The 14500-nt window shown below is 34.5% G+C and overlaps 2 protein-coding genes across 2 annotated transcripts in view; one reads left to right on the top strand and one right to left on the bottom strand.

Annotated features, from left to right (window-relative positions):
• The first annotated feature begins 3339 nt into the window (after positions 1–3339).
• Positions 3340–12640, top strand: LOC141406329 (uncharacterized). The gene is made up of 6 exons (XM_073991646.1): positions 3340–3846; positions 10421–10515; positions 11319–11389; positions 11444–11946; positions 12009–12235; positions 12299–12640. Exons 1-6 carry the CDS (start codon positions 3635–3637, stop codon positions 12478–12480), a joined length of 1290 nt encoding a protein of 429 aa, XP_073847747.1. The 5' UTR covers positions 3340–3634; the 3' UTR covers positions 12481–12640.
• The window catches only part of LOC141406325 (CWF19-like protein 1 homolog), a 20579-nt gene continuing 18709 nt past the window's right edge, over positions 12631–14500 (bottom strand). Inside the window, exon 9 of the mRNA XM_073991641.1 lies at positions 12631–12816. The gene's annotated coding sequence lies outside the window, so the exon portion shown is untranslated. The remainder of the gene's footprint in view (positions 12817–14500) is intronic.

Here is a 14500-nt window from a genome sequence, read left to right as displayed (position 1 = left end):
AAGCGTTGAACTGAACAGATCGGTTAAAGAATTGCTGCGTGCTAACTAGAGACTAGCTGTGTGCTAAGTAATTAAAGTCAGTTCCGAATAAGTGTAAAAAAGTAAATAAAGCATTGTAGAAGCGTAATCTAAAACGAACCCTGTTTTATTTGGTACAAATCGTACTGGGGAATAAAACAACGTCTACACGGAGATTAGTTAAATCTAATTCCGTAACAGTATTAATTGTGTATAGTACTAACAAATGAAAAAATAAAAAAAATGATTTTATCGTTGAGACATCATAATAATAAATTTTGATAGATAAAAGTTGTGCTCAGAACCTGCATAATGTTAGTACTTGCAGTAGTTTCCTCGTTTAGTGCTAAAAATGCGTTCCCGTACTCCGAAATCTAGCAAGACTTGCACATCTCTTTAAACAAAAATAACGCCGAATAACACCTTCTTCTCCTATTTTCTGCCATACAATTTTGGCCTAGTAGAAACTAGCAGCAAGTATTTTCATTGGCATCTAATACGATAGCTGACACGTTGATTTTGACATTTATGCAGGAGTTTCTGCAATTTCCGTCATTTTTCCGTTCCCTTATTTTTTAAGAAATTCGTTTTGGGAATCAACTTTTGACAATTCGCTCTTTTTTCTAACATTACCATTAAAAAAGTACGAGAACACAATGAAAAATAGCCTTGTAACAAAGTAATTTTATAATTTTTTCACATTGTTTACAAATTTTGAAACTAAAATTTTTTTGTTGCAGCAATTGACCATCTACCTTGGTTATTGTGATACGTGAAAAGTGTTGCAACTTTTGGTACTTTTTTAGGCAAAAACAGGGTTGTATGTCATGTGTACTGTGATTTCGATGTTGATTTCGCTGAAATCACGAAATGAGATAATTTCATTTTTGTATGCGAAATCACGAAACGACGCCGAATGTAAACTAAGCATAACTAAAGGTAGAGTTACATTAGGCAAATATTTGCTCCAGCGACCGGCAGTGTGCGCTTACTGAGAGCAAGGGAGCATAAATTCAATGTATTATTAACACTCACTTGATCTCAGTAAGCGCACAATGCCCGTCGCTGGAGCAAATATTTGCCTAATGTGACCTTATCTTAAGTTTACAAAACACAAAGCAATTGACAATACCGAAGTCAGCCTATATGACGAAAATAACCGGTATGAGTCCTTTAAATGGGAATTTTACATGAAAATCTAGAGTCAGTAGCATTGAAACATAGAAAATCGCTTTATTACGGGCCAGAGCGGGAATTCTTTAATTGCAATGAGTAAATGGATTATTTTAAAATAAATTTGTGCAATTATTGTTATCACTAATGAGCCATACATTGCAGTTGTTGCTATAAAAACCTCAACGATTTTGCATAAACTTCATTTTTGTAAGGTGCCACTGTATATGTATATTGAAAGTATTTAAATTTTTAATAAAATAATTTGAGAATTCAAACCTGTTCGAATTACTCCTGTTATTGTAGAAAAAATTATTAGTTTAATCGTCTTAGTAAAACAGGCAGCTCATCTGTTTTAATAAAAACCAATAAAATTCTTACTAATTACTTTAAAGCCCTCGGCACATACGGTGCGTTGAGCGTCGTGCTACAACAACCACATGAAAAATGTGTAAGTGATGCCAAGTTTTTTGAAAAACAACAACATGGCTGACTCATTAAAGTTAAACATAATTTAACTTTTTCGGGACAACGCGTGTCGCAACGTGTCACTAAACGGGCCGTATGTGCCGAGGGCTTTAGTGACACGTTGGGACACGCGTTGTCCCAAAACAGTTTAATTATGTTTAACTTTAATGCGTCAGCCATATTGTTGTTTTTCAAAAAACTTGGCATCACTTACACTTTTTTCATGTGGTTGTTGTACCGCAACGCTCAACGCACCGTATGTGCCGAGCGCTTAAGCCCTCGGCACATACGGTCCGTTTAGTGACACGTTGGGACACGCGTTGTCCCAAAACAGTTAAATTATGTTTAACTTTAATGCGTCAGCCACATTTTTGTTTTTCAAAAAACTTGGCATCACTTATACTTTTTTCATGTGGTTGTTGTGCCGCGACGCTCAACGCATCGTATGTGCCGAGCGCTTTACTCCTCTAAGTAGAGCTGGCAAAAATTCGATGGCACTATCGATAATATCGATTATTATTAAAAAATTCAATATCAATAGATAGTTTTGCCTATCGATATTATCGGAAAAAACCTCTAACCTGAAATTCATTCAAATAAATAGAAATATGTGTGTGTGAGAAAGTAATCCCGCAGTCAAACCTACACATTTATCGGTAAAGTAAAATGTATTTTTTAAATTTTTTATAAAATAAAAGCAATTGTTTATTCTCCTTTACATTTCTGTGAACTACTTGTGCAAAATGTCGAGAAAATCATTGGCATTTCTGCCATTTTCATCTCCAAATTAATGGTGATGACAACTTAACGATAATATCGATAACAATCGATATTTTAAAACATTATATCGACAATATCTAATGTTGGGAATATCGATGGTTTGCCAGCTCTACCTCTTAAGCTGGGTACACATTGTCAGTTTTGAATGGCAGCTTTGTTGTTGCTTGCTAGTGTGGCCATTCATGTTTGTCATTCATCATGCAACCGCAAAATGTTTTGTGGTTGCTGGACGGTTTGACAGTTATCGATAATTGCGAAATATCGACATTCAAAACTGACAATGTGTACCCAGCTTAAGGCCTTCGAATATCACCTGGACAAATCGGCGTGTAATATCACGGTTACACTAGAGGTTTTTGCCGGGTTAACCCACTTTATGAGGATTTATTTGACATTTGCGCTATGTAATTGACATTTGAAACACAAACCCACTGGGTTAATCCGGTTAAGTGTAACTGGGGCATGGTATAAGTAAAGAGGTAGATTTAAATGAAAAAAATCTATAGAACCCTAGTTTTTCCTGAATTCATAAAACTTCAAAATTAGTAAACAAAAAGGCAACAAGTGGGTTTGTTTACAAAATACCAATTTTGAGCATTTTATAAAAAAAAAACCCGAAAAATGTATGAAGGGCCAAGGTTTCTCCACATAATCGAGTTATATCCAAAAATGTTTGTTTCAATAATAAGCTGAAGGATTTCTCCCATACAAATGCTCTAAAAACAATTTTGAAAATCATGAATTCGATTGTTTTTAAAATTGTTTGGCATATTATTTAAACAGAACACACACATACACAGATTGTGTATATAATTTTGAAGTTTTAGGACCACTCGAAAGAAAAAATTTAAATTGACACAAAGCTTTAGCTAACCTTTCTTATTAAACCATACTTATACCATGGTTTGGCATATTTTTCAAACAGCACACACACATACACAGATTGTGTATATAATTTTGAAGTTTTAGGAATATTCGAAAGAAAAAAATTAAACTGACAGATAGCTTTAGCTAACCTTTCCAATTAAACCATGCATAAATCCATAAAGTTGGGCATCATTACTGATAAAAGAATAAAGAAAAATTCAATCTATCTTGCCCTAGCTCTCTTATCAGAAATGATAATACTCTTTATATTTTTTCAAATAGAGATTATATTTAAACAAAAGCCGAACGAAAGTGAAATACAAACAAAATGTTGAATTCTTTGTTTAAAAGATTGCCAAAGAGCAAATTAAATATTACAACGAATTATCGCTATCCAACAGGATATACTACTACTGTTGGCAACCGTTATATTTCGAAAATTGTTCCGTTCCGTTCAAAGTCTAGTCCTGTGGATAATGAGAGAATTGGAGGATTACCACTGGAATTGATTAACAAAAGAAAGCTGGAAACATCATCTAGGTAAGGTGACTGGCTGGTTGGTTACTACAACACAATTTTTTAATGGACCGAACGGCTTTAGATTAGATTTGGCTATTTCGCTACTTCAGTGTTGTTGCGTCATGTACCCAAGATCTATTTACCAGGTCACGTAAGTAGCGCAGCAACAACTCAATTTTGACCGAAATTTTGTAAGCTTTCTTTGTATTGATATTGAATAAACAAATTCTTCAAGATATCAAAATGTTTGTTTACGTTTTCATACAACAAACTCTTCTGAGTATCCACGTTCCTTATCTCTTAATTCCACTTCCTTTGTAAATTTGCAGTTAGGTATCCTATTAGACATAAATTTCCCTGCTACGTAAATAAACAAGAAGTGGCAGAGAGGTATAAAAATGATCGAAATAAAAAATATGGTTTTTGAAATCCGGTATTGTAGAAAAGGCGAAGTCCATTTCTTTGTTTTCATTCTGATGTGATAACGACCAAGTAAGTTGTCCATTAAATCAACACCACCCATATGTCGATTATATTCTTTAATTATATACAGACAGTCTACATCGACGTACGATCTATTTTTCCGATCATAAAGGCACATTTAAATGGTTGTGAATTGTTCTTCCGTTCTTTAAAAGGTTTAATTAATTCCGACATACTTGGATACTAATCGAACATATTTTTTTCCTTCCACTAGGCACAGGATATGTCTACTTCAAAAGCAAGGCCCATAAACTCTTCGGAGTATCCACGTTCCTTATCTCTTAATTCCACTTCCTTTGTAAATTTGCAGTTAGGTATCCTATTAGGACGGACAGTTCCTAAGGCATAAATTCTCCTGCTACGAAAATACACAAGAAGTGACAGATAGGTTTACACATCGAAATAAAAATATGATGTTTGAAATCCGAAATTGTGTTTGACAATCTTTATAACTACATTGGATGTTGCTCCTAGGTCAGGGGTGTCAGGAAGTACTTCGTTGTCGCCAGCTCCTTTGTATACTTCGAATCTGTACGAAAAGCTATCAGAGTCGCAAAGGACGAAAAGTTTAAGCCAATATTTGTGGGGCTTTGCGGGCATATATTGCCGAAATTTTGTCAACATTTCTCTTGAACACAGAGTTTAAAATGCTAACGCCATATTAGCAACAGCACGCAATATTTGTAGCTTTGCCTGCTAAAATTTCTTCGAAATATGTTTAGCAACAATGAACAACGGCAAGATGTAGCAACAAATTTCACAAAAATATTGCTAGCGATGCTGATGCTATTTGATATTGTTGCTATAATAAAAGAGCATCGGACACGCATACTCATATTTTGCAGCGCACATTATCAACACATATCAGAAAAGAGAATAAGCAACAAAGTTTCAACGGCTTATAGCTCCTTTAGACTAGCCATAAATTCTCAACTGGATTTAATAAATCCAGTACAAATCTCATTGCATTTAGATATACCTTTGGAGGATTTAAATGGCAGTCAGCTGATCTTTGTTCATAGCACAATTACCAAGGTAGATGCATCAGCTCATCCGATCGAATTTGAAACATCAAAAGAAGTGGTAGTAAATTGAATTTGTCTAAAAAAACATACACAAACTACAAATTTATTGTTTAATATTGACAATGTTAAGCGCTCGGCACATACGGTGCATTGCGCGTTGCGTTACAATAACCACATAAAAAAAGTGTAAGTGAAGCCAAGTTTTTTGAAAAACAACAATATGGCTGACGCATTAAAGTTAAGCGCTCGGCACATACGGTGCGTTGAGCGTTCCGCTACAACAACCACATGAAAAATGTGTAAGTGATGCCAAGTTTTTTGAAAAACAACAACATGACTGGCGCATTAAAGTTAAACATAATTTAACTGTTTTGGGACAACGCGTGTCCCAACGTGTCACTAAACGGACCGTATGTGCCGAGCGCTTTAGCACATTATGCTACTAATGCTAACTAATGAACAAATGAAGAATTATTTTATCGTTTAGACATCGTTAATATTAGTCTTGGTTGATTAAAATCAAGGCAAATATAGAAGGTAGCCGATTCGGCGAATTGCTACAACAAAGCAACTATTGCCGTAACATAATACGTCAAAATTTGTAAAGAGAATCAATTCGCCTTGGCGCTTAAATTTGCAGCGATTTAGCTTCGGCCAATCAGAACAAGATGTTTGTTTACATTTCACAATTACAACAATTTTATTTGACATTTCATGTTCAATCAGCTGATACGAGTCGGCTACCTTCTTTAATGTACCTTGATTAAAATCAACTTTGTATATCAAAGCAAATTTAATTGTTTGGCCTTGTTTACAAATTGTTACATTTTAAATTATTTTTGTTGCAGCAATTCATCGATGCATCTACCTTGTTTCTTGTGCCAGCTTGCAACTTTTTTGTATTTTCAAGCAACATGTTGCAAAAAACAGAGTTGTATTCGAGGATTTATGCCGGATTTAAAACAAGTCCACTCAATACGAGGATTTATTTTGTATGGGAAATCTGGTAGATTTTGGCCGGATTTACCAAATAAAAACTGATAATGCGCTAAATCCGGCTAATGATGTCATATCTTAATGGTCTATTAGCCAGGTTTTCAGCAAACAATTGTTTTTGAGATCAGGGTTACCAGTGTAATTTATTAAAAACGACGATATAATTAATTCCACTTTTTCGTTCAAAGGACATGTGAATTTTTGGTGAAACCGTTTAATATTTGTTTTTGTTATTTTTAAACAATTATAATTAGCATTTTTTATGTTCCACCCTATGATGGAGGCATTTTGACATTAAATGACACCTTTTTTATTACTGAATTGGCAACTCTAATCACAAAAAACACCCTCGTTGCTAATTCGCTGCGACGAATGACCAGCCGAAATAAGCAAAAATGTACAAAAATAAATATGCGTTCGGTTGCTTAGCCCATATTTACATTAGGCAATTTTCCTTGCGGTAATTGTCAGTTTGAGGCATATGGTAACCCTTTTCATCTCAACACCCTCTCTCACCAACAAACTGACAATTGCCTAATGTAAATATGGACTTACCCAAGGATTACACATGCAAGTAACTTGCAGACAGTTGTGTATACATATTATAGTCGAAACTTAATTTTTTTCGAACTGACACTTGCATATGTAGACGTTCGGAAAAAAATTAAGTTTCTTTCAAAGCACTTACATTGATTACTGACAAGAAAATTTTGTCGGCAGTGAGGTTGTTAGTTGGTGTGGCAGTGAATATGTGTGAGTGTATTGGTATTTTTCGAACTGTCACTTTTACTTAGCCGTGTGTGTCAATAGGCCTGTTCGATAACTTCGCAAGTAAAAAGTATTTGCAAGTTCTTGCGAGTACTTGCAACACCTCCCAGTCTTCTTTCACTGAACAAATTTGATATCGAACAGCATTTTGTACAAATTTGTACAAACTTTTGAGTTATCGTACAGACCTTTCAGAACTAAAAAGTTTTTAAAATTTTTACGACTTTTACATATTTTACCCGAAAAACCGCTTCCGTACAAAAAAAAACGTAAAATGTTCACAAATTGAGTTTTTGGGAGAGAGCGGAAAGGAAAGAGCCCCTCTCTACTTTTTCCTCACCGCTCTCACACAAAAATTCAATTTTCTTTACCTCAAATTTTGCGCGTGTGACTACTGAATTACATATTTCTTCTAAAATTTGACTTTGACACAAGTAAGCAGAGCTCTGATTTACTCGCGAGTGAAAAATGGTGGGGTTGGCGCAAGTTTATTTGGTGGTGGGGTAAGTTTTTGTTTGGTTGGAGGGGAGGAGGCAAGTTGCACCCCCCCCCCCCACCCCTCAACTTGCTAGAATTCGAGAAGAGTTTCAATCGCAAGTGGAATTCGAGAGAGAATTCGGAGCTCTGCATGCAAGTACATGCAGGCAGTTGTGTATACATATTAGAGTCGCAACTTCAAGTTTTTCGAATTGACACTTGCATGTGTAAACGTTCGGAAAAATATTGTTACGAATGTAACTGATAGGTTTAAGTTAGTTTAGTTTAATTTCCGTTAATTTAAAAATTTGAATTGTAACGTAAAGTTTTTATTACGCAGTTACTTTATTTAAGCAACAACAACTACCATGTAGAACTCTCTTCATTATTCTAGATGTTACTTTACCTTTCATTAATGTGCTTTTATTTTGTTTTGCCATAATCATGTAATTATTGTTTAGTTTGTTACTTCTTTATTGCACTTGTTTGTTGTTGTAGTTACGTCATTACTGTGCTTGTCGTCCAATTGTATTCCCCCATGTATGTATGTGAGTATGGTTGTTCGCTTAGTGCGAATGTGCGTCTGTGTGTTCGCTGCACAGATTCGAGAGGTTGCCATATGTGTTCTGGAGGACTCTAGAACAGGGAGACTTTGGGGTATAAATACCGGGGAAATGGAAATGACGGAGTAGTTGTGTTTTAAGCGTTGAACTGAACAGATCGGTTAAAGAATAGCTGCTTGCTAACTAGAGACTTGCTGTGTGCTTAGTAATTAAAGTCGGTTCTGAATAAGTGTAATAAAGTAAATAAAGCATTGTAGAAACGTAATCTAAAACGAACCCTGTTTTATTTGGTACAAATCGTATCGGGGAATAAAACAACGTCTACACGGAGATTAGTTAAATCTAATTCCGTAACAATATTTAAGTTACTTTCAAAGCGCTTGAATTGATTGCTGACAAGGAAATTTTCTCGGCAGTGAGGTTCATAGTTGGCGCGGCAGTGTATTGGGATTTTTCGGACTTTTTGGGATTTTTGAGTGGATTTCGTAAACTTGCAAATTCTCAGTTGCAGAATTGTCAAAAAATCTTTCTCAACGCGCTCTCATTTACCGAACATTTTTGTTATAGAACAGCATTCTGTAAAATTTTTACAAATTATTGGGTACAGAACTATTTTATAGACGCTATCACCATTCATGGATTCATGAATTCTTTGCATCATAGCTAAGGTCCTTTCCTATGTCACTAGTCACACGCGCAAAGTTGGCGTTAAAGAAAGCGGAGAGGAAAGAGACATCTGCTGTCATTTGCCAAGCATCTGACGGAAGCTTCCACTTTGTTACATCAAATCATACCAAACGTCGAATGAACGCTCCAAAAGCGTTCATTTACTTCAGACACCATACAACAATTCATATGGAACCAGATTACTACTTTTGCCTGTTTTACCACTTTCAAAGGAACAGACCAAATGTATTGTTGTGAATTGCTTGTTTACATTTTGTATGTGTGATAACCAGTAGTGGAATTCTGTAACTCATTTTTTGAGTTACCGACAAAAATCGGCAACATTAAAATGCTTATAATTTCGGTAATTAATGAAAATTTTCGGTAAGTTGACAACCAAAATAAAGTCGTCGCTGAGTCCTTCCAATACCAACCATGCTGTCAACTTTTATTGATACTTTTAATTCATAATTTTGCGTTTTAATTTTACCGATTTTTGTCGGTAACTCAACAAATTTGTTACAGAATTCCACTACAGGGGCCTAATTACGACATTCGATTCGATCGAGTATGAAAAAATCGAACTATGAAAACATATGTGTTCTTCAAAAAACATTAAGAAGGTAGATGGTAAATATGTGTTTATTTGAAAGCAAAAACTTAAAAACAAAATTATTAATAAACAAAATTTAAATATTTGTTAAATTCGTTGAACAATACTTTGGGCAACTTTTTTACTTTGTAAAACTTTTTGACATTTTTGTAACAGAGTGCTAATGCATCTACCTTAGTAAATGTACGGTTGGTGACGCGAGCAGGTTTTCATAGTTAGATTTTTTCATTCACGAGCAAATACTTGATCGAATCGAATGTCGTAATTAGGCCCCAGCTGTTTTTGCCGCTGTACCCATGGTGGAATAAGAAGGTGTTACATCAAATCATACCAAACGTCAAATTTGGTCACTATAATGTATTGTTGTGAATTGCTTGTTTACATTTTGTATGTGTTTTTATTCACAATAATAGAAAAGCATAGGAATCAGATATTTTATTGAAGAAATGGATAAAAAATGTATTTGCGATTTTTAAATTTCTCTCTTTCTGTGTAACACAGTTGATAATTTCTGGCGTTTTCGTAGTGTTTTTGGTCTATGTCAGTAGAGATTTTTGGTGGTTTTTAACACAACTTGTCTGAATCGATTTTTACCTCGGAATAGTAGGAATCCCTGCTTGCCCATGTCCATTGAGTGTTGCGTTACAACAACCACATGACAAATTCGAGAATAAACTTGGCATCACTTACACATTTTGCAAGCGGTTAAAGCCCCGGCACATACGGTGCGTTGAGTGCCGCGTTACAACGACCACATGAAAAATTCATGAACAAACTCGCTTACACATTTTTCATGTGGTTGTTGTTTTTAACGCGTGACGCGACTCGCAATGGACCGTATGTGCCGGGGCCATTATTGTTTTTAACGCGTGACGCGATTCACAACGGACCGTATGTGTCGGGGCCATAACCTTTTTGGTTTGTTGTTATTTTGAAAATGTTTGTTTACATAATATATTTGAAAATGACCAAATTCACACCTATAGTTGTTTTATTTTTTACAGAACATTGTCAACACTACAAAATCCTCCGATACCACCCGCAACTCGCACGGTGGTATCAACAGAAGAAAATCGTGAATTTCTGGCCGTATTTCCAGGTACATAATTAATTATACACAACAAATACAAATCGTTTTGTGGGTATTGTGGGTTTATCATTGTTCGATATCTTGTAAACAACAATTTGAAATCCAAGGAAATCAGTTCAGTTGACGCATTTGTAAATGCAATTTGCAATGTAGCCCAGCAAACTTACTAAATAATGGATTTTTATAGTACTTATTTGTAGTTGTAACTACTTACAAAACCCCCTACTAACCCATATTTTAAAGTTTTTTTTTTAGGAGGACAACCTTATTTTGACCTTATAAACGTTGATATTTTTAAAGATTTTTAGGAACCATCAAAGGGCACAATTATCGTGAATTTTTTAAAGATTTTTAGAGGGAGTTGTGGCCTTTTAATGCGGATTTTTTAAAGATTTTTAGGAGCCATAAAAGGTCACAAAAAAACTTGGATTTTTTAAAGATTTTTAGGAGCAATCAAAGGTTACAATAAACGGGGATTTTTTTAAAGATTTTTAAGATCAATCAAAGGTCACAATAAAGAGGATTTTTTAAAGATTTTTAGGAGGACAACCAAGGCCATAATAAACGTGGATTTTTTTAAGATTTTTAGGAGCCATCAAAGGCCGCAATAAACGTGGATTTTTTAAAGATTTTCAGGAGGACAACTAAGGCACAATAAACATGGATTTTTTTTTAAGATTTTTAGGAGGACAACAAAGGGAGACGGACCTTCTGTTTGGTAGACGGACATGCTAAGCACTTGTTTAGGTATAGAGTTGCAAAGCCAATATAAGTCAAAAGTTTAATTAACATACTCCAAATTTCTTTACTAGAAATTGTTAATGAATTGAGGGAAGTAACCAACAAATACAATCCCTCTGAAATTGGTTCATGGTTTGGTGGGGTAAGTATTGAATAGATTTTTTGCACTTTTCAATTAAATTTCTCTTTTCAACAGGCTCTGGAATATAATATACCACATGGTAAACTAAATCGTGGACTACTCACGGTATTGATCTATAAGAATCTTGTCGAATCGAAAGACCTAACACCGGAAAAGATTAAAAAAGCCCAAATACTTGGTTGGTGTGTTGAAATATTTAATGGTTTCATTTTGGTTTATGATGATGTCATGGACAACAGTTTAACGCGACGTGGTCAAGTGTGCTGGCATAAAGTACCACAGGTGGGACTTATAGCACTGAATGATGCCCTAATGCTGGAAAACGGCATTTATGTTTTGCTCAAAAAACACTTTAGCTCTTTGGGTTGTTATATCGACTTAATGGAACTGTTCCATGAGATAACATTTATCACAGCCTGTGGTCAAAGTTTAGATATGCTAAGTGCCAATAACAATGTTTTGTCGTTTAGCATGGAAAAGTTTAATGCCATAGCTGCCAATAAGACTGCTTATTATACATTCTATTTTCCGTTTGCTTTGGCCATGCATTTAGCGGGGTAAGTAAAATATTTTATGGTGAAAATAATTCAAAATAATTGTGATTTTATGCTTTTCTTAGTATCAAAGATCCTGAGGCCTTTAGGCAGTCGAAAACAATTTTGCTGGAGATGGGCCATTTCTTCCAGGTGCAAAATGACTTTTTGGATTGTTTTGGTAATCCTGAAGTAACTGGAAAAATTGGCACTGATATTCAGGATAATAAATGCACCTGGTTGGCAGTGGTTTGCATGCAAAGGGCCAATGAGGAACAGAAACAAATTATGCTGGAATGCTATGGACAGAATGGTAAGTTATAGATACATTAAAAGTTAAAAGGAAAAATGATAAATATATCTTGTCTTCCTCTAGACCCCGAAAAGATCCAAAAAGTCAAAGATCTTTACATAAGTCTGGGCCTACCAAACGCCTATGCCACCTACGAGGAAGACTCCTATAACATGATCAAAACCCACATACAACAAACATCACGTGGTGTCCCACATGGAATATTTACACAATTCCTTAATAAAATTTATAAACGCGTTGCTTAGGGTTTTTTGTTGTTCTTTTAAATTTGATTTAAAACGCGAAACGAAAATTATGAAACGTTTTTCCTTCTTCACAATGCATAACTTAGCTCCAATATTATTTTCTAGTGTAAAAAAATCAAACGTTTGTATAACGAAATAAAATATATCAAATGGTAGTGTACATCTTGTTGTTGGGTTTATTCATCTGTTGTTTATATTTTAGGAGGTAAAATTATATTTTGCAATTTTTTCTCTAAAAATTTTAACTAAACTTTTTCAGTATACATGTCGAGTTTACCTGCATGCCAGTCGATTTTTTCATCACAGTTTAGAAGATTTTCCGAACAAAAGACATCTCTGAAAAATATGGGGAAAGTGTTGAATGTGAACGTCGTCATGTTACTTAGGAGTAGATAAAAGGATGTACAAATTAATTAATTTTACAATATTCATATGGGCCATTCTTATCATTTGGTCTGTTCCAGTACTGCAAGAATCTACTAATTTTTACTATTTTGTCCAATAACATAAATGCTTTGTTCCAGAACCTGCAAGAAGCTACTATTTTTTACTACGATAGCATTTTTCCCTTTATGTTATCGGAAAAAATAAAAGGAAAAAATATTATCGTAGTAAAAAACAGTGGCTTCTTTCAGGTTCTGGAACAAAGTAATTGTTATGGGCCAAATACATAAGGTCCGTTGAGCGACGCGTTGAAAACAACAACCACATGAAAAATGTGTAAGTGATGCCAAGTTTATTCGTGAAGTTTTCATGTGGTTATTGTAACGCAACGCTCAACGCGCCATATGTGCAGCGGCCTTTAGTTTTAAATCTGTCTATTCTATCATAATTTAGCACTATTTTTATGTTAAGCGGAAAACACATCCAACGCTTGAGTAAAATTTTTTGGCTGTTCCAGTACTGAAAGAATCTACTAATTTTTACTATTTTTTCCGAAAACATAAAGGAAAAATTGTTATCGTAGTAAAAAATAGTAGATTCTTGCAGGTTCTGGAACAGAGCATTTGTGTAATTTCTGGTAGATGAATAAAGACAAAGTGGTGCCAAGTTTAATTTTTTTTCTTTATTCTTCTACCAGAAATGAGACAAAACTTGGATGTGTTTTCAGCTTTAATCTTCCAAAACTTGAATAATTGGCCTAAAATGGCTTTCTTAGTATTGAATGTAAACAAATTAAAATAGAAATAACCAAATTAAAAGTGGGGTTATATCCGTCCTGCACATAAAAACAAGTATAAAAGAAAAAAAGTCGGTTTTGGCGACATTCTCAACATCCGAGTGGTGGACCTAAATGTACTGTGAACAGATCCTTAATTATAAAACTAAATCTATTTTTCGTAGGTGACAAACGTTTAAAATTTTTTGTTAACAAGCTTATTTTTATTTACAAGCTTATAATAAAATATTTTAGGAATTATGTATTGTAAATAATAGAAAAAGAGACATTAAATAGACTGTCTTATCAATAGAATTACATTATTTCATATCGAATTATGTATACTGGCATATGAGAATTTCCCTATACTTTAAAGATATTTTTAAATAAGACACGAGCTGGCTCCAATGATTTGTTTCACGGCCGTCCAACATATTGGACCACATTTTCGAGAGATAAGATCGCTGATTGAAAAATGCATATCCTAAACTCTTTCAGAACCATGACATTCTCCCAAGAAATGCAATATAGTTTCGTCTTGATTAAGGTTACACAAGCTACACTTTCTTTCTCTGCTATTTGCGTTGAATCTAGTTCCATTTAGATTAATCGGTCCACATCTTGCTTTAAAAATCCAGGAAATCTAGTGTGAGTCAGTAAAATAATTTTCTCCCCGCGTAAAATCTAAATATTTATATATTCTACTTTGGCTTGCAAGTTTTGAACACATATTTTCACGAAAGACATTCATTTTTTGTTTGTTAATAATGTTTGTGGTGTACAATTTCCATTCAAATTCATTTGAGACATTTGGCCATACTATATTAAGGCGTTGTGCTACGTTTTTTATTTCTGCTACCC

Source organism: Musca autumnalis, unplaced genomic scaffold (assembly GCF_047663935.1).
Source record: "Musca autumnalis isolate F117 unplaced genomic scaffold, ASM4766393v1 scaffold_5, whole genome shotgun sequence".
Taxonomy (NCBI): Eukaryota; Metazoa; Arthropoda; class Insecta; order Diptera; family Muscidae; genus Musca; species Musca autumnalis.
Note: the sequence above shows the minus strand (reverse complement) of the source record. Positions and strands in the feature narration are given on the sequence as shown.

Coding starts and splice junctions, on each gene's coding strand:
- LOC141406329 (XM_073991646.1), top strand. CDS start 3,635: ATGTTGAATTCTTTGTTTAAAAGATTGCCAAAGAGCAAATTAAATATT. Junction 3,847..10,420: donor AAGCTGGAAACATCATCTAG/GTAAGGTGACTG, acceptor TATTTTTTACAG/AACATTGTCAACACTACAAA. Junction 12,236..12,298: donor GGAATGCTATGGACAGAATG/GTAAGTTATAGA, acceptor GTCTTCCTCTAG/ACCCCGAAAAGATCCAAAAA.